The sequence below is a fragment of the Haplochromis burtoni genome, unplaced genomic scaffold, assembly GCF_018398535.1.
Source record: "Haplochromis burtoni strain Fernald_Lab_line unplaced genomic scaffold, NCSU_Asbu1 Contig_768, whole genome shotgun sequence".
Taxonomy (NCBI): Eukaryota; Metazoa; Chordata; class Actinopteri; order Cichliformes; family Cichlidae; genus Haplochromis; species Haplochromis burtoni.
In genome coordinates this window covers 58,193-77,728 of record NW_024583129.1, presented here as the reverse complement: position 1 = coordinate 77,728, position 19,536 = coordinate 58,193, and the positions used below count along the sequence as shown (strand labels likewise).

The 19,536-nt window shown below is 44.0% G+C and overlaps 2 protein-coding genes across 5 annotated transcripts in view; both read right to left on the bottom strand.

Moving 5' to 3' along the window:
- The window catches only part of LOC102298527 (kinesin heavy chain), a gene marked incomplete at its 3' end in the record, with an annotated part of 41,121 nt that extends 30,374 nt beyond the window's left edge, over positions 1-10,747 (bottom strand). Inside the window, 7 exon segments of the mRNA XM_005950348.3 lie at positions 740-795; positions 918-966; positions 1,200-1,304; positions 1,390-1,463; positions 1,553-1,640; positions 8,058-8,486; positions 8,679-10,747. Of these exon segments, the coding sequence (XP_005950410.2) occupies positions 740-795; positions 918-966; positions 1,200-1,304; positions 1,390-1,463; positions 1,553-1,640; positions 8,058-8,189 (504 nt within the window).
- A 1,058-nt stretch (positions 10,748-11,805) lies between these two features.
- On the bottom strand, positions 11,806-19,112 carry LOC102298856 (activin receptor type-2A). 4 transcript variants are annotated; one of them, XM_042215591.1, is made up of 12 exons: positions 18,256-19,112; positions 17,643-17,862; positions 16,863-16,981; positions 16,589-16,743; positions 15,992-16,015; positions 15,551-15,694; positions 14,397-14,540; positions 14,065-14,198; positions 13,858-13,972; positions 13,015-13,153; positions 12,588-12,718; positions 11,806-12,460 (listed from the first exon to the last, which is right to left on the bottom strand). In XM_042215591.1, exons 1-12 carry the CDS (start codon positions 18,308-18,310, stop codon positions 12,245-12,247), a joined length of 1,596 nt encoding a protein of 531 aa, XP_042071525.1. In that variant the 5' UTR covers positions 18,311-19,112; the 3' UTR covers positions 11,806-12,244. The 4 variants fall into 4 exon arrangements, with proteins under 4 accessions (XP_042071525.1, XP_005950411.1, XP_042071526.1 ...); XM_005950349.3 differs by having other exon boundaries at positions 11,806-12,436; positions 18,256-19,109; XM_042215592.1 differs by lacking the exon at positions 15,992-16,015 and having other exon boundaries at positions 18,256-19,110.
- Between the last annotated feature and the right edge of the window lie 424 nt (positions 19,113-19,536).

Here is a 19,536-nt window from a genome sequence, read left to right as displayed (position 1 = left end):
AAGCTTAAATTTCAAAACTTACATTTTAACTACTAATTTTATCTACTGTTCCTTTTTTTCTTTTTCATTTTAAATCATGCTTTTTAGTTGTTTCTGTTTTTTAATGTCTCTGTAAAGCACTTTGAATCACCTTGCTATTGAATTGTGCCATATAAATAAACTTGCCTTGCCTATTCTCTCAGCTGCCGTTTAACGATTCAGACATGAGTCTATGTCCATATTTGATCTGAGCTCAGCAGGTAGAGTGCAGGTGTCCTGTTTTATAATCATATAATTACGCTTATAAATTAATAACACTGTGTCTAAAAATCTATATTATTATTTGTTATTTAATATTTATGATTTAATACCATGTCTTTGCATGGAAGTAGAAAACTTTAGACCCTCCTACTGTTTGCACACAAACCTCTGACGGATCATCCAGGAACTGTGACGTTGTATTCTGGAGAACTGATTGGTCAGTGGGCGGTGCTTCATACCTGCTGACGTCTAATCTGGATCTAAACGGGCTCCAGAGCGAGTTAAATTCACAGCATAAGTTACTGTGTCGATTTACCCCAGTAAGAATGAACCACCTTCTAACCCAAAATAGTTCAGGCCTCTGCAGTTATATCCAGTCACTATTTAGGCTACCAGGTGAGTCCAGTGGATCCCCACAGCTGTGGAAACAAACATCTGGAGACAGTTTCTGCTGACTTTTGTTCCTGCAGTCGAAACGCAGCTAACACGATTTATTTACCTTCACAAAGGGAACTCTGTTCTTATCTTCATGAACAGCCAGGTTGGTCTTTGACACTGAAACATGAAAGCATCATCATAGCAGTTAGCATTAGCTTGATTGTATTTACACTCTATTTCTACTCTACTATTCTATTCAACTCTATATGAGCATAGTAAAGGTTCAGGGTTGGTCTCACCATCCAGCAGGTCTCTGATTTTATCCAGATAGATTTCAAAATAAGACACCTGCAGATACACAGCCAGTGTTTATGTTACGTTAAACATGTTCAGTCTTCTAAAAAGAAAAACTGTGATTCAGAATAAAAACACTTTGGAGATTAAATGATGCTACACTGATCAAATGATGATATTTCTTTGAATTAAGATGAAGAATCATTTTTTACAGTTAGATTTTCCTAAGATCTGACAACAGAAACACAAAAACAACATAAAAATATTTGTTTCACAAGCAGAATCACCTTGATGTGGAACTCCAGGTTCTCATCCATGGAGTAGATGTGGTCGAAGATGTCTCTGGAAATACGAGGGATGATGCCCATCTGATGAGGGTCATGAAGGGTCCCCTGAAACATTACGAATCATTTAATTAATCATTCAAATAACACCAAAACAAAGACCTGAAAATAAACTACAAAACAACAGACCAACCTCCATTGTGTGAGTCTTTCCTGAGGAGGTCTGACCATAAGCAAAGATGGTGCCGTTATATCCTCCCAACACATCTGAGGCACAAACAAAGAAACAAACGCCGTTTACAGCCGTCACTTCCTCTCAGTCACTTTCCTTCTTTAATGGAATATGTTGCACTGACCTCTGACGATCTGCTTGGCACAAGTGTCGTACACCTGAACCTGTTCAGTGGTTGGGGGGAAGACTCGGTCGAACACATATGGCTTCCCCTGAAACACAGGAAACACACTGTAAAAACTAAAAGCCTCTGTTTGAAAAAAAAAGATTTATGCTGTCAGCAGACAGTCTCCTCCTGCTATGAAGAGGTCATATAAAAAACACCCTGCTCACTGACACTGAGTGTTATGGTGTGATGTTTCAGTCTCTCAGTAACATCTTAACACATCGAAGCCAAAATTATCAATGTAAGTCAGTGAGGACTGTTAGATTTCTGTTTTAACAAACAAAACTAGGAGTAAAAAGAGATGATTCTTATGTATCTGCATTTATACAACATTCACACTCTGATGGAGGTCTCACAGAGCAGCTCGGGGTAAGTATGTCGCCAAAGGGTATTTGGCATGGCGACTGGAGCAACCAGGGATCAAAACCACCAACCGTCCGCTGGTCGTTGAGGTCACAGTGAGCTTCCCTGATCACCTCCTGGTTGGACTCCTGCTGAGCTGTCCTGATTGGTCAGTCCACACAGGCACCTCCATTGACCGTCCCACATCTACAAACCCCTCCATGCTTTCCTCGTCAGCACGAGGTGGCTGGAGATGGCACCTGTCAGACCATCTCCAGCCCCACAGCAGACCTTCAGCTCTGCTGCCTCCTCTGTGTGAGTGCTCCCCTCTGAGATCTTCAACGTCCATCAGTTAATGTTCAGATCTTTGAACTTTGACCTTCTTTATGTAATGCGGCCTTGGCTCCCTTGAAAGCTGAACATAAATCTAATTATTATTTTTTTACAAAGTGTCTCCACTGTGATTTTAAATAAAGTTTGATAGAATTTATAGTTTAATGGGACTCCTGATGGTCACATGACTGTCTCAGTTTCTCCTTCAGAAAAACAAACAGACAATACCGAGACAATAACAGATGTTGGAGCTATTTGTTCTTTATTTTTATTATTTTTGAAATTTGTTGTTAATGTTTGTTGTTAGTTTACTTATATTTTGGGGTTTATTTACAAGTTTAATTGTAGGTTAATATTTGTTTCAATGTTTTGTTTGTTTGATGTTACCTTGTTAAATTAGTCAGTAAGAGCTGTAGGGCCATTTTGTTTCTATAAATAAAGAGACTGGTATAGGACCAGCATGCACTGGGGTGGGCCTATGGGTGTTTGTTTTTTTTTACCAGAGCAGGAGAAGCAGCAGGAAGAAACAAAAAATGGATCTTGTTATTGCCAAACTGGATGAAAAAACACAACTTACAACTTTGGACAGTGGACTTCTTTTGCCTGCGTACGAAATATTATCTCAGTGCAGCAGTGGCTTGTGGATTTTTAATTATGGGATGTTTGGTTTGTCAAACAGGAGGAATTACCACTACAACAGATTTACCTTTATATAAAGAGTAGGGTCAAGGGTCAGAGGCTCAGGGGAGGTAATGAGAACAAAAACAAGACGTTCAGTCTGAGTTTAATGACGGCTCGTTAAATCACCACAAACCTTTCACTGTTGTCTCGTTAGTTTAAATAAAGTTCAGTCTAAAACAAACAAACAAGAGAATTCAGAGAGTGCAGCTGTCTCTGATGATTTTTCAATGATCGGTTTTATTTCTACATTTGAAAGCAACAAAGTGTGTCACGTTTAGTTATGAACAAGAGAAAAACAGGACCATACAACACTGGGCATTTGGGAATGTTTACAGTCACATGTTTAATCCTCTCACTGTAATCTGATTACATTTCTTCTTCAGATGTCAACACATTAGAGATTGAATGATGTCATTGATGTCAAACAACATTTTAAAGGTTCAGAGCTTTGACAGATGTTGGTGCTCCATCAGTAAACAGCCTGTGTCTGCACTTTCTGTCAGGCTGCTGCTGAATAATTTAATTTCAATCTAAAAGTTGGTCAGTGCGTCAGGAGCTTGAAAAGACAAGAAAATCAGATGGACTTCTTTAAGTTTGATGAAGAGGTTTCAGCTGAGAAGCTTCTTCAGTTCTAAGACCTAGCCCCACCCTATCATGTGACTCACTAAGGTCAAGAGGCCCAGGATGTGAGTGGGCGTTCAGGCATCTGGGAAGGATCTCAAAATTGGATTATAGATGGCAGACAGTTGGTGTGATAAGCCCCGCCCTCTGTTCAAAGATGGTCGCTCACAGTGGACATAGAAGCTTCTTTCACTCCTCTTTCAAACCATCTGTCCTCTCTGTCCAAAATGTGAACATTGGCATCCTGGAAAGAGTGACCTTTGACCTTTAGATGCAGATGGACAGCTGAGTCTTGTCCCGTGGAGGTGGCTCTTCTATGTTGTGCCATGCGTTTATGAAGTAGCTGTTTGGTCTCTCTAATGTAGAGGTCTGGGCATTCGTCACTACACTGTACAGTATACACTACGTTGTTAAGTTTGTGTCTGAGTGTGTTGCTGGGTCTGAAGTACACTGGGATGGATCAAGGACACGTATAAAACACAACTTTTGCACAAACTTGTAAACACCAACTCATCTTAAATTCTCTAATATTATCAACAAGGTGATATATACCAGTTTTTAAATTGTGTTGATAGGCCACGTAAAACCAGACTCATGATAAACAATATATACGCGTGTTTTTTCCTCAATAGTTTCTTCACATTTACTGTCTAAGGACAGCGCAGCAAGCACTCTCTGCTTATGAGCAAACCCCCCCCCAAAACAAAAACCAAAACAGGGGAAGTTTTAGGAGTGACAGCGTGAGAGAGAAAGAGAGAGAGAGAGAGAGAGAGTTTTGAAATGTGAGAGATTTGTGACGTTTAGCGTGTTTGGAGTGTGTAGTTAGTGTGTTGTCTTGTGTAGTTAGTGTGTAGTGTTGTGGATAGTTTTGTGTTGTGTGTCAGAACAATGAGGCGACTGCTGTCTCCAGGTAGAAACAGGAGTGATACACCTGCTGCTGTCAGACCTGCAGGTATCAGGCTGTGATCTTCTCCTTTATAGTGGACAAAAATTATTTTTTTGGAGTGGCACAAATAATTTGCGTGGCATCTTACTGAAGAACAGCTGATTGTTCTGTAAACAGTTTGAAATGGTTATTTAAAAAAAGGTAAAAGGTAAATGGCTGCAAATAACTTTGTTTGGAAAACTTGTGCATACACTGAAAAAAGTCTAACATGTAGTCATTCATTCAATCTAATAAGTGCCATTCAAAACAGAATAAAATCATTGATTTGATTGTGAAACCCTTTCTTTTTGCATTTTAAAATACCACTTTTGATTTGGATGAAACTAAATATCTGTACAAAGGACACAACGCAAAGTTTTTGATTTCTCTCAAAACATATATTTCTTTTCATGTTGAACAGATAATATCTTTAATTTGAGTCAAAGTGATTTGCACTTGAACACGCCCACCAGAAATAGACCGGGACCCATTTTTATTCTGCATGGCTGCTGGAAACATCGTGTCACATCTTTGATTAATTTCATCTGAAAATAAACGTAAGTAAAGCCAAGTGTGTTACAAAAGCTTTTATAATTTGTATTGCCAAAATTGCAGAAAATAACCCCATTTAAGCTGGGTCGACAGCCACCCCCAATTTTTGCATGTGGCTGTCACTGTCACCAAAGTGCTTGCTCATAGGGGGTCATATGACTGTTATTATTGTGGTGTTGAGGACTTGATAAAAGAATAACATGGTATGTCCATATCTGTTCTGTCTCTACATGAGATGCAGTCTCTTGATGTAAATTTGACAACTCTGCTATTAAATGCAGTGATTAATGTAGGACAGCAACGATTAATCAACTCATCAAGTTAATATCTTAGGGTTCTGTATTGTTTTTTTTTTCTTGGGCTTTGTGGAACATTTATGAAAATGTTCCACCATTGATTTAATTTAATGATTATGCAATTCACAATCTGATTAGTCAAATAATTGTTCTAATAGTCTGTGACCAAACAACTATCAAAATAGTAGTTTATTATGGTCAAAGATTTATCAGGTGTGCCAGACTTCAGTTCTTCACTTGTACATTTTGTTCCATATTTTACCTCAAGATATCCCAGAAAGATGAAGCTGAGGAAGAGCTGCAGAGTACCACCATGGCACTCTTCGTCTTCAGGGACAACTCAAGCCTCCTACATCAGCCTCGAGACATCGGGATAATCATTGATGGTGTGGAAGTCCTGAATGAGTTGCCTTCTGTGGCAGCTGGAGTGGCAATGGTCTTTGGACTCTGTTATGCTCTTAATATGGAATATCCACGAGGATTCAGGTTCACCTTTGAGGCTCTTCAAAAGATTATGATGGAGCTTGACTTTAACAAGATGGCCTCTAAGATTCGCAAACTTAATTGTGAACTTAACACTGCACAGTAGTGTGTTTGCATGCATGTGTGCATGTGTATGTGTGCTTGGTTATTTTGCTTGGTTGGCCTGCAGTGGTATTCTACATTCAAAATTTATAAGAACACCCATTTGAAAGGGAGATTTAAGTTGATTTCATTGATACATGTGTAGATTTTTTTTTTTTACATTGTACAGGCACAGTGCACATATAAACATTTTTGAGTACTTGCAAATTGGTTTAAAAAGAGTTTTTATAATGGTTTTATGCCAGTTTTAGACAGGTTGCAGGTTTTATGCAGGTTTTATACTGGTTTTCAAAAGATTGCAGGTTTTATAAAACAAACATTTCTCTAATCATTTCTGCCGTAGCACTAAATCTGTATATTACTAATCCTCTCTATTGATTATAGTTAAAATGGTTTGGAACAATAAATAATTTTGAAATAATTGGTTGGCCAACTGTCTTGTTTTTTATAGGAAATGCAGAGCATTTTTGAACTGAAATAAAATGAAATGTAAAAAATATAGTTTGAATATATGTAAATCAATTACCTGGCTTCAACACAAACATATTAGTTCATGTTAATTTGGTTCGATGTGAATACATTAGGTTGGTTAAATTTCAATATATTAGCTTGGTTCAATAATTAAAATATGGTTCTATGTAAAAAAATCAATTTGGATCAATGCAAAATTTAAAGTTTCAGTCAAGTCTAGTAATATTGTTTATATCAACATAAAAGTATCAGGTCATATCAAGTGACTCAATTTGGATTCTATGAAGTCAAATATTTTGGATGTGACAATTGGACATCATTTTTTTAAATTTGAATAGGGTTATTCTTTTTACAGTGTATGATTTTAAAATTGACAATTTATATTTGCATTTAAAGTTATGAAATATGATTCATCGTGGTTGTTACAGTAACAAATACTTTTATATACTTTATACTTTTTCTACTCGGATTGTATGTTTTTTGTCTGATTTTTGATCAATTGTGTTAATACAGTATGTCAAAATGAAAACTTAAAATTAAGTGTATATGTAAAATTAAAAGTAGTCAAAAACAGCCAATTATACCCTGGACCCCAGAGGGTTAAACTTTTTTTTAAGTAACGCAATAGTTACAAGATTCTAAAAGTCATTAATTACTAGGAAAAGTAACTCAGCTACTAACTCAGTTACATTTTTGATGAAGTAACTAGTAACTATAATTAATTACTTTTTCAAAGTAACTTGCCCAACACTGGTAATAACTAATAATGATTAATATAATAATAACTTTAATATTGGCCATATTACATTTACATTACCAGTGAAGTGACTTTAGTGTCATGAACAACATTAGCTAATTGTTATGTATTAGCTAATTGTAAAACAACTGTTCAGTACAGAAATGAAGCCCAACAATCATGTTTTTACAGTCCTGTGGTTTCAGCCTCAGATACTTATCAAATCAAACAGAGCTCATGTAAAACAAACAGATGAACAAAAGAAATTTGTCCTTCATTTCTGTCAAACAATGCCAGATGAAATGTTTCCAGCAGTTATTATCATGGTTGCTAGGCAACATGAGCAGTGCAATGGAAGCTAGACCATCCTATTTCACAAGCATCGCACTTCCGGCCTTCTCGGTCTACAGTGAAGGCCTTATCCTCCAAAGGATGCAAACCCTGAATTGGGAAAAAGCCTATGTGTTAATAGTCCTCTCTGCATTGAATCGTATCTGTTATTAATCTCTGTCTCTCATCCACAGCATGTCTTTATCCTGTCTTCCTTCTCTCACCCTCCCTGAGCCTGGTTCTGTCGGAGGTTTCTTCCTGTTAAAAGGGAGTTTTTCCTTCCCACTGTCACCAAAGTGCTTGCTCATAGGGGGTCATATGACTGTTATTATTGTAGGATCTACCTTGAGGCGTTGCTGTGATTTGGCGCTGTATAAATAGAACTACAGTGAACATGTTTGACTCTCCTGCTTTGAAGCAGCTGCTCCTGATTGATCAATGCAAACAATGCACTGATTGATTTAAGGAGGAGCAGCGTGCAGTGGTTCTGCAGTTACACACAGCAGGTTTGTTTGCACACTAAACAACACACACACCGTGGCGGTGTGTGTGTGTGTGTGTGTGTGTGTGAGTGTGAGAGCGCGCACTCACCGACACCACCACGGTGTCCTCTCCGTTAAATTTCGGGATGTTTTTGTCTCCGCGGTTCCGCTCCGCCTCGTTCAGCGGCCTGAAGCGACACATCACCTTCACCCCGCACACGCCACCCTCCGCCGCCTCCATCACCGACAAGAAGCACCGACACGCACGCGGAAACACACACAATCCGGGAGGCTCGGCTCTGGTTCGGGTCCACACGGTCCGCTCAGAGGCTGCGATCTCCGGTTACTGCTTCTCCATCAGGAGGCTGAAGGCTCCACCTCTCACAGGTCCACCCTGGACCACCGAGCCGCAAAGAACCATGGGACATGAAGTCCTCCTTCACATCCAGCGTGAACATGATTTAGTTCGGGTTAAAGCCAATGGGTCATATTTGACTCATGACGTTTTAGGCTCTTTAAGACTTCATCGACTTTTTCCCTGAAAAACAAAATTGATACAAAATAAAACTCATATAAACATTTATACTTTTTTTTTTTATTCGTCAGAAGGGTTTTTAAAATAAGTGAATAGAACAAAGTTTATTAATTTAGAAATAAATGTGTGATAAGGTGGAACAGTGGTTAGCACTGCTGCCTCATAAGAGGAACAGGATGGCGGTTTGGCCCCCACCTGGGCGGGGCCTTTGTTGTGGAGTGTGCAGGTTCTCTCCAGGTGCTTCTCCCACAGTTGTGTAACAGGTGTAGTTAGTGGGGTGATTCTAAATTAGCCATAGGTGTGAATATGCGTGCAAATGGTTGTCTCTTTCTCTCCCTCTCTCTGTGTGACCCTGTGACAGACCGTACCCGCCTCTTGCCCTATGGAAGCTGGGCTAGCCTCCAGTTCCCGCCCCCGAGACCCTGACGAGGACAAGCAGAAGAGGATTGGTGGATTTTCAGAAGGCTTGAGAAACATTCCCGTTTCAAAAATCAGAATTTTCTGACAACTTCATGATTAGAATAAATAATTAACCCGATAAATCAGAGTATGCTCAGGGTCATTGATGATCTGATCTCTAGAAGTATTCGGTTACGCTCCTGGAGTAACGGTATTAACACCACTGTGTAGAAATACTCAATTAGGACAGTTTTTTTACTTTCTAACCATAAATTCAGTATGACACACCCCTGTATCAGCTGTTTTCTGTTTAAAATGGAATAAAGATTACATTATATTTAAGTAGGCAGACCTACCCAGCACATGTTGTTAGTAACATCTGGATGGATGGGTGGACATTTTATTAGAACATATTAAATTTCACAGTAAATTAGTTTTGAGTCCCCAGAAAGGCGTCAATACTCGGTATGCTAAATATGCCGGCAGAATGAGGGTTAACATATATCAACATATAAATTTTAATTCAAATTTAATTTAGTTGGCAAATATCTGAAAACAGAAGAAACATGTGTGCCTGTGATCAGTATATCCACTGATCTACGTTCCACTCGTCATTCGTCTCCAGTTCATCCTCTGACTGAAGGAGGTCAAGCTACATCGCCCACGCTACGCATCAAAACACCTCTAACCTGAGCGTGCTCGGAGATTGAACATGATGTTCCCGTCGTCACCTCGATTACTACTGAGTGATGATCTCAGACTGCTTCAAAACATAAACAATCAGACGAGGTTGGACGACTGATGACCAACCAGAGGACATGACGATTTTCATAAACAGATCAAACTCTCTTACATCACAGACCGTACAACAACAGCATCAATAATAATAATGATAATAATAATGATGACCACACAGTTAAATGTTCTGGTTTCTTCTTCTGCAGCAGAACATGATTCACTGTTAGGTTTGTGGGATAAACAGGATACAGTGAAGAAATTCACTTCCGAGCCTTTTTCACACCTTGGCTCATGTGATGAGGCACATGGTCAGCAGTGGGTCAAAAAGGTACAACTCCCACTATGGGTTAAATACCTGCGACGCTCCACCATCTGGTTTTAGAACTGAAGAAGCTTCAGTCTGTGAAACATCTTCAGGAATCAGAAATACATCCAGTCGTTTCCTTAGATCACCTTGACCTGGAGGACTGAGAACCTACAGACACAATTCCTCCTCTTTGATCAAACCCCACAGGCAGTCAGGCTGCTGCCATCACCACTGCTTTCATTTTGAGGTTTACCAGCAGGGGGCAGTGTTTCACACAGCACGCTGCTGCTCTAAAAAGCATTTGAATCACAGTGCAGCTGTTCCTTTATTGCCATTGGCTCAGCACAGGACTTGCAGCACACACACTTCCTGGTTCAACCTTCCAGTCTCAGGACCAGGACCACACTAACACCAGGTATCAAACCCCCAACTCTTCACACGTGAACCCCTGAGCCAATAAAAGACAAAGCAGTAATCTCAAAAAGTGGATTCTGTTCATCTGGACCTTTCATCATCAGCCAGGTAACAGCTTCAGTCTCAGCTGACTGCAGGTTTCCCACCTTATAAACATGACATTTGGATGATGACTAACACTAGCACCACTGAACAATGGGCTGGGAGGTTAGTTCCTTGAGCTCTTCCGTGTTGTGCCATCCGTTTAGTCAGAGGTTGTTTGGTTTCTGTGATTTTGTTAATAAGGTTGGAAACCTGTAGTCATCTGATGTAAAGTTTCTCCCACTGAAAACATCCAGATGAACACGTCTGCCCAGATGTTTGCAGCTGTTTGTCCTGGACACAGTACTGCACTTTACGGTTGCTCTCTTCTTTTGTGCAATAAAAATAAAGGTCACATCCATATCTATCGATCGCTGTAGACCGCTCCACCATTCTCGTCCTTCCACACACCAACTGAAATCAGATGATTGTAGCAGGAAGAAAAAAAAAAAAACCTGTTTGTTTCCTTTCTATCTGCAAAGAACTGAAGAGCCTTTGTAGCACACAAACAACAGAACAAACAACAAATTACTGAATTTAGAGTAATTCAGTAATTTTGAGTACAGTAAAGCATTACTTTGTTGATGCAGACTTTAAAGTTAACTGAAGTTTGTAGAGCGACTTCACTCTCAGGTGTGTTTGATCCGTCAGGCGTGCAGCTACAGTAACGGCACCTGTGAACTGATGACATCACTCACAGCAGTGATGTCAGAGTGTGATAGTGCCATCAGCTCCATCAGTCCCTGCTGCTCTGTCTGCAGGTGTTTGATCCTCATATACCTGCTGTCAGCACATCTGTCCATGCTTCTGACTCCGCCTCCTTCCTAACCATGCTTAGAGCTGATTGAGAAAGTCTGGATTACCCGATTGAGTTCAGAACAATGATCACGTGACCTGAGCCTGATGTCGGGATATTTGAAACCAATCAGGAAACCCGATCCTCGATTTGCACAGGGACCTGAACGCAACATGTTCTCATCTGAACAGATTCAGCAGTCAGAAAACAGACGCTCTGAATGCAGCACAGGTTTAGTGATGTGTTCGCTGACATCATCGGCATCATCTGAGGTTAAAACAGTCCTGCTGACCTTTGACCTCCAGCTGCTCAGCTTAAGGTGACACCCAAAGAGTTCAGCTGCTAAATAACCAACCAATCAAAGCCTGTCCTGATGATCAAATGACTTCCTGTTTCTCTAAGAGACTCCTAAGTCTGACCCCGCCTACTCAGATGGCATCACACAGAAGCATGGTCTCCACAGCATGCACGTCTTATGAAGAACTCAGGATCAGTAAACAATGCTGAGGTCAGAGGTCAGCTTACATGTCTCTCTCTCACACACTCACACAGGAAATTAGTGTTTGAAAATAAAAAACACGGCTCTGTTTGTGTTCCTGTAAAACCGATTGATGTTTTTATTCTCCGATAATCAATACATCTGATCACATGATTGTTTCCTGATGTCCTCACCTGACTCTGACTCAGTGAGACCACATGTAGCAGCTTTACTAGAACTGAGTTTGACCCCGAGACGAACCAGAAGGTCAGACCGACCTCTTGGCGGCGAGGACTGAGAGACTAGGTCATCGGAGGTGAAAAGGTTCATGGCGGACGCGATTGTCAGCTCCAGGAGGTGAAAAAAGGAATAAAGTTTGTCTCTGTTCCTGATCAGACTTCCTGCTGATGACCCAATCAGCTGTGCTTACCTGCACGAGCCTGTACACCTGTAGCACAGTCACAGGCTTTGTTCTTTTATTCTGACATCTGTACTCTCCATCCTACATGAAGTCTTTTATTTTGGCGTCCCTGCCCTGCTCTGATTGATCATAAGCTTGACTCTTTGGGCGGGTAGTCCACGTTGGTCACCATGGTGACGACCATGACAATCTCCTCGTGGGCCGTGACGCTCGACTGCTGCATCTGCACGACGCGCTCCTCCACGCAGCCCGCTGACAGCCGCGCCTCCGCCTCATGATCCCAGCACTCCTCCATCGTCTCACAGAGGAGAGCCAGACCCTGCCGGGGGGGCAGAGAGGAGACCTGGATCAGAGGTCAAACATAGCACTTGTTTCTTTATAAACTACACCAGCGGTGAGGTCATCCTGATGCTTCAAACAAATGCATCGGCTGTGGGTAATGCGCTGGTGCATTGTGCGTAGTGACTCACGGCGTGCTTCTGCCAGCACTCTCTGATTGTGGGCCTGAGCTTCTTGTAGACGACCACCTCCTGCATGTCCTCCAGAGACGGATGCTGACCCGCCTCCTCCTCAAAGGGCAGCAGGTACTCATCTACTGGACCTGAACCACAGAAAACCAGGTGTGCGGATCAGTCAATGACAGTCTTCACTTTGCCCCACACACACACACACACACACAGCAGGTGAAGACGTAAACACAGGACGGCGGCGTTGGCCTCCACCGACCACAACGACATGTTCATGTCAGTTTCTTCACATGTCACATAACCATTCTTTGTAAGCAGGTCAAACTTTAACAACCAACCAGGCGTGACCCTGGCCAGGCCTAGGCCGGGGCTGTTGTTAAATTTTGACGTGCTGACCTGGTGAGTCAGGTGACCTTCTGGCATTTCATACCGTCAGCAGCTTTGCAGCGTGATGCGAGCTCCCACAGCACCAGCCCCACAGCGTACATGTCGATCCTCAGGAAGGAGTCTCTCTGGAAGTTGATGGCGCCCTCCAGGACCTCTGGGGCCATGTACCTCCTGGTCCCCACCTGACACAGACAGGAACCAGATCAGCTGTTTACTGAGGTGATGTGACACAACTACAAAGAGCAGAGGAGCTGGTGGAGGGGACATGGATAACATCACTGATATCAATAAAGTGTGAACTTGTTACGCAGCACTTATCTGAAGCCCCGCCCCCTCTGACCTCATGGCAGGTCCTCACACATATTTTAAACCTCTGTAATAACACAACAACATCTAAATGATGTCATTACTGTGGAGATCGAGCTGTGACCGGTAAACAAACACAGCTCATTTAGAGCCAACCTCAAAGCTGCTACTAATATGTAAACGCAGTGAGTTTATCACACCATCCGCTCTGCAGCTTCACCTCCTCAAAGCCTCTGATTGGCTGCTCTGCTCTCATTTCTCTCTTTGGTTCCCCACACTCTGGACACTGCTCCGTTCAGCTACGCCTCCCCTGCTGTGCACAGCTGCAATCAGGCCAGCTCAACATCCCAGCACTAATTATTCTTCTTTTATCAAACATCCTTGAATATTTACCCATCAGCCACCAGATGGAGCTATTTGCTTCTTCCTAACCCAGACTGTCCTCACCTGGACCTCAGTGTACCTGGAACTCCATCATGCATTTGCTAAACACTCTTAGATATTTCTGTTTCCACTGACTGTTACACTCTCACTGCTGTAATGACAAAGCGTGACAGAGGCGTAGCTCGGGTGGACACACCTGTCCATGAGCGTCACCTGGAGACTTTCCCGCCTCAAACCTGAGAGCGAGGCCAAAGTCGGCGATGCAGGCAGTCAGGTCGGACTTAAGCAGGACGTTCTTACTCTTGAAGTCCCTGAAAAACACAGAGCTGTCAGGCACCTTTGTGTGTGTGTGTGTGTGTGTGTGTGTGTGTGTGTGTGTGTGTGTGTGTCCGTACGCTCGTACCTGTGTGCGATGGCGGGTTTGTATGCAGGTATGTCTTCGTGCAGGTAGGCCAGGCCTCGAGACATAGACTGAGCGATCCGACACAGTTCAGACCAGGAGAGAACGTTGGCTTTAAGGTGGTCAGTCAAGGAACCCTGAGAACACGTCATGGAGAACACAGAGTGAAGACTGAGGGTCAGAGGTCAAATTTGTTCGAGTGACTCAGTCTTCTGTCCACACATTCACAAACTGAACCCGCTCCAACTCGTCTACGCTCCACGTTCTTCCAGGTTCTAATGGAGTTTTAGGAGTGTTCTGCAGTTCCACCTCCAGCCTGCGGGGGTCACTGTTACCTTGTGATGGTAGGCGGTGACAAGCCACAGCTCCGTTTCCAGCTCGCTGCCTCTCTTCTCAGCGCCGAGGAACTGCAGCAGGTTCTCGTGTCTCATCCCGCTCAGGCTAAAGATCTCAAACTCGTTCTGCCAAGACTGACGCTCCTGAGCACAGGTCAGAGGTCAGAGTAGTCAGGGGCGTGGCCCAACTGTGACCTCACACAGAGGTAATTTCTCAACATGTGCTCTTGTGAGACATCAATTCAAAGGGTTAGGTTGCATTTCATCTGAAAATATGTGTTATTGTAGAATCTACTTTACAATATGAAGCTCCTCGAAGCGACTGGTGTTGTAATTTGGTGCTGTGGAAATAAAACTGAACTGAAACTCAAAAGTGGCCGTGGTGGAGGAGCACGGCTAAAACTGTGAGAGAAGTTTGAAATGTGCCCGTTTCTGTGACACAAAGTAACTCTTAAGATGTTTCAGGCGAGAATGTAGATACGGAAATTTCCAAACATCACCTCCCTCTGGGCGAACGGCCAGTTTGCCTCGCCAGGTGTCACCTGACCAAAAGGTCGAGGCTTATTCTCCCTGACTCCTGCCACATCATTTTTAAATCTCCCCAGGCTTTGGCCACTCAGTGGAGGTTAAACATCATGTTTGGCTTATTTCAGTGTTTTAGAGAAAATCTGTTTGATCAAAACTGGATCGTTGTATTTAACTTTCACGTCTCACTGGAGCGCTGTCACTGCGTTTGGAAACGAATATTCCGCTCATCATTATTCCCTCACGCAGATGTGCTCATGTATATGGAGCAGAAACATCTGGCGCAGCTGCTCATGAAGACTTCACACAAAGGATCAGATAATGTTTTTAACATTTATTCTGTTTCTACGACAATAAACAAAATCATTCTCACATCTGACCCGTTTGTTGTTCTTGTTAAATGAGCAGTGCGAGCTGTGCGTACATGTTTGTGTTTCACTCATGTGACTGTTGGTGCTCAGCTGTATGAAGGTCATCAGTGTCTGGATGTTAGAAGAGCCGTGAAGACCAACGCTCTGATGCTCCTCTCACAGCCAAGCGTTTTGCCAAAGTGCTTGTAAGCACTTGTGTAGTAAATGGGCTACTTGTATTAACAATATCACACCAAGATTAACGGCACACACACTGACCTGGGCAGGGAAGATCTTGACGGCGACGTGTTCACTGAGCAGCTGAGCCTTCCACACGCAGCCAAAGCGCCCCCTGGCTTTCAGCTCCAGCAACTGCAGAGGCTTCTGTCCCAGGACGGGGGAGGGGGGCAGGGGGCCGGTCTCCTGGGGGAGACAGGTGGAGATCAGAGACAGAGGATACAGGAAAATAAAGAACATCTTCTCAGGGCTGTCGGGCCACACCCACATGGACATGTGTACATTAAAAACACAGAGTGACAGAACCATGAGAGTGGGCTGGCCTAAAGATGGGCGGTGTGGCGTGCTGACACAGTCATGCAGGGCAAGGAAGGAGCGGGACGTGCAGACATCATGTGACACAAAACATAAAGGTGCTCAGAGACCCAAAGTGGGAGAACACAAGGCGGGTGGTGACAGAGCACGCTCAGTGGGTCTCCTTACCTCGACCATGATGTGAAAGGCGTGCTGAGAGGCAAAGAAACAGCTCAGAGTCACACAGACAGGAAGAGGTGGAGCTAACTCACAGCCTCCCTCTGAAACATCAGCATTGCCTCACTACTCCAGCTATGTGTCACCGCCTCCTCGTGTCTTAGCCCCTCCCACCCCAGAGGTGAAGACACGGGTAACAAAAAGAGCATCCATGTCACATGACACAGTCACGTGACAGAGTTGATGATGCTGTTAAAAACTACAACAAACACCAGCTCTGTGTGCTGTTACCATGGAAACAGTGTTTTTCCTGATCACCCTGCGAGTGCTTCAGGTCTTTTATTTTGAACGTCAACCTGACGGTGTTCCTGACTTCCTGATTGGACTAAGCAGCAGGAACGTGTCAGGACAAACACCTGATCAGTACACCTGGCTTCAGTGTTTACCTGGAACGAGTTTGTTCACTTGCTGCTGGGACTTCCTGTAGAACAGACAGCTGATTAAAGCTGTTATGAAGCATTTATTGTAAAAGTTTGTTCCTCATTTTTTAAACTCAGAGCAGGAAGTCACCTGACTGTCACATGACCCACTCCTCACAGAAGGTCTCACCTGTGTGGGCACCAGCACAGGTGGGTAGGCCAGTTTGTGGTGCCGGTACATCCAAAAGGACAGCAGGACGATGATGGCAACGGCCATGATGGGGAGCAGCGAATACATCAGCGCGGTGACCACCGGGGGTCGCAGTGTGAGTGGGATATTTGTTGCTATGGAAACACACACGGAAAAGAGGTTACAACATGAAGTACAGGAGGCTTTTCACTATAAGGTTCCGTTTTAACATCAAAGATTTTCAGAATAAGGTGCGAGATGAGCAGGTACGTACGGGGCAGTGGCGGCGTGTGGTTGCTGTTGGGCAGATAGAAGAACTTCTGGTTGCACAGACTTCCCTCACAGCAGCAGAAAAAGACGTCAGGGGACTCCTTCCTCTCGACACACTCCCACCTATCAGGAAACAGCACAGATGAGCTGATGCACAGGTGAGGTCACCACACTCAAGTAACCCCCCCCCCTCCCAATTGATGTCTCCTCCTCACACGCACTAATGTCTTTCAGCTTTATCACTGAACTCTCAAGTGACCTCACACATGAGCTCACACAGGTGAGCTTTTACAGCACCTCTCAGTTCACATATGAAAACTGATCAATTGCTCTGATTGATACATGGGGTGACTGGTGACAGGTAATGGTAAATGGACTGGTTCTTATATAGCGCTTTTCTACTCTGAGCACTCAAAGCGCTTTATACAACTCGCTCAGTCACACAAACACTTTTCTAAGTTCTTAGTGCTATCTAACTAATTCGGAGTGTGTGAGTGTGAGCTAGCTCTTCTTCTCCTGAAATCACTCTGGTCCTCCGAGTGAACCTACAGCAACACGTAGGCAAACCAATTCAACTACAGGTAGACATACACCTGAACACACCTGCCCTGAGGGGACTTATAAAATCACCACTCTGTACTCGAACAAAGTCAGGTTCAGGTCTGGGAGCATCATCAATCAATAAACCGATCAGGTCTAAACTCTGCTATCCTCCTGTTGAACCACAGAAGCGCTCCTTTACTTCCTGTTGTTACCTGAGCATGACCTCTCTGGCCCCACCTACCTGTCATAGCAGCTAGGGTCGTCAAGCCAGCAGCCCTGTTTGACCACGGTCACCTGACCGGAGGTGTTCCTCCAGGTGGCGAAGCAGTGCTGCCGCTTATCCTTCTGCCCGGAGCAGATCTCCACGCCGCTGATGTTCCCTCGGCCCTCCACTGAGGAGGAGGAGGAGCTATAGCTGTACAGCACACAGGTCTGAGTCTGAGTGTGGCCCAGGATTGCACCTGAGGAGGAAGCATACAGCATCGTGAGAGTGACTGAAACAGGTACAGATCAGCTGTTTCCTGTCAGCTCAAGAGCTAATCAATAACTGACCAATATCTGATCAGCAGGTTTTCTGCAGGAGGTCTGAGGTGACCTGTGGTTGAAGATCACCTATATATGATATACACCATTGAAATAAAGCTGCTGGATAGCTGCCCTGGGGCGTTTCAGTGAGCAGACAGCATCACTGACACACAGCTGACTGCTCTAGCCTATCTTAGCTCTGAGCCTGGATTAGGATCAAAGCAGCTCAGAGTTATTTACTGGGGCTTGTTTCCTGTGACATCAGAATTACACTCTGGTTTCTAATCGATTGTGTCTGTGGTGATGATGTTAGAGCCAGGTGTGCTCACCTGAGGAGCAGGTGATTAGGAGGACGCTGAAGGCCAGCCTGGTGGCGGATCCCATGGTGCTGCTCAGATAAATCCTAGTTTCAATCCTAATCCGGGATTACGCTCCCTCTGACTGACAACAGGACTCCGAGCACCGGAACCATGTCCCAGTCCAAGCAGCGGTTGCGGTCCGTTCACCGGGACGCCCCGTGAGAGCACTCGGGAAGAGGGTCCCAGGAGCTGGGCAGGCCCTGAGACATGGTGCGCTGTCAGGAGATCCGGACCTGAGGACCAGTACAGGCTGCTCGCCGGGTTGGAGCGGTGCTGTAAAGGTTTATGCTGCAGAAATCGGTTTATCGACGAACTGACAGGTTATCAATCAGAGGACTGATCTGGAGTAACTCCATCAGCGAACCTCCGGCCATGAAGCACAGTTCACCTTGGACCCCTGCACCATTCTCCGCGAAGCCTCAGCCGTGCTGTGACCCTGGATCAAACTCACCTCCCCGCAGAGAGCCAGGCGGAGGTGTAGCCTCAGCCCGCCTCTGATTATCACTGCTCGGTCACACGGATGCTAGCTGGCCCGGCTACCCTTTAGCTTAGCTCCGAGGAGGAAAACCTCAAACCGCATCCGCGTCCCGTCTGTTCGCTCAGCGGGAGGAAGCGCCGTGTGAACGAACCCGGACTGGCTCACAGCGTACAGCCGACCTGTCCGCCTCCCCCTCACCTAGTCTCCGTATTACTTCCACTCCACACTCTGAGGCCGACAGCAGGAGGAAGATGGCGGCTACGCTGCGATCAGTTTGTTTTTTTCACAGTCTTCCAAAGTCACCTGTCACAGCGTACACGATCATCTGACGGGCACCTGCAAAAACCAATAGGATGCCTAGAACAATCCGGAGCCCCATTTATTCACCAATGATTAGCCGTGTTTGTGTGTAGAGCCCATGGAATGAGGGAAAAGCCCCGCCCACTGAAAAGAGGTTGGTGGGCTGTCAGAAAAATGGAGAAAAATAAAAGCGGAAAGAAACCTCCATAAACCAATCAAAATTCAGTAAAACTATTTTTTATTAATTTTTTTGTACTATAATCCAAATAAAACCTAAAAAAATCTAAAAATACTTTATAAACTTTCTGGCCTTTGAGATTTATACTTTAAACTTGTTTCGTCACTTGGTGGTGGAAACAGCAGTTAGCGACTGAACTAACATCATGTAGGTCCTCAGTAATCCAGGTCATGGTAGTCTAAGGAGCTTGGAAAGAAAAACGTCTGGTCTTCTTTAACATCTGGAAGACATTTCA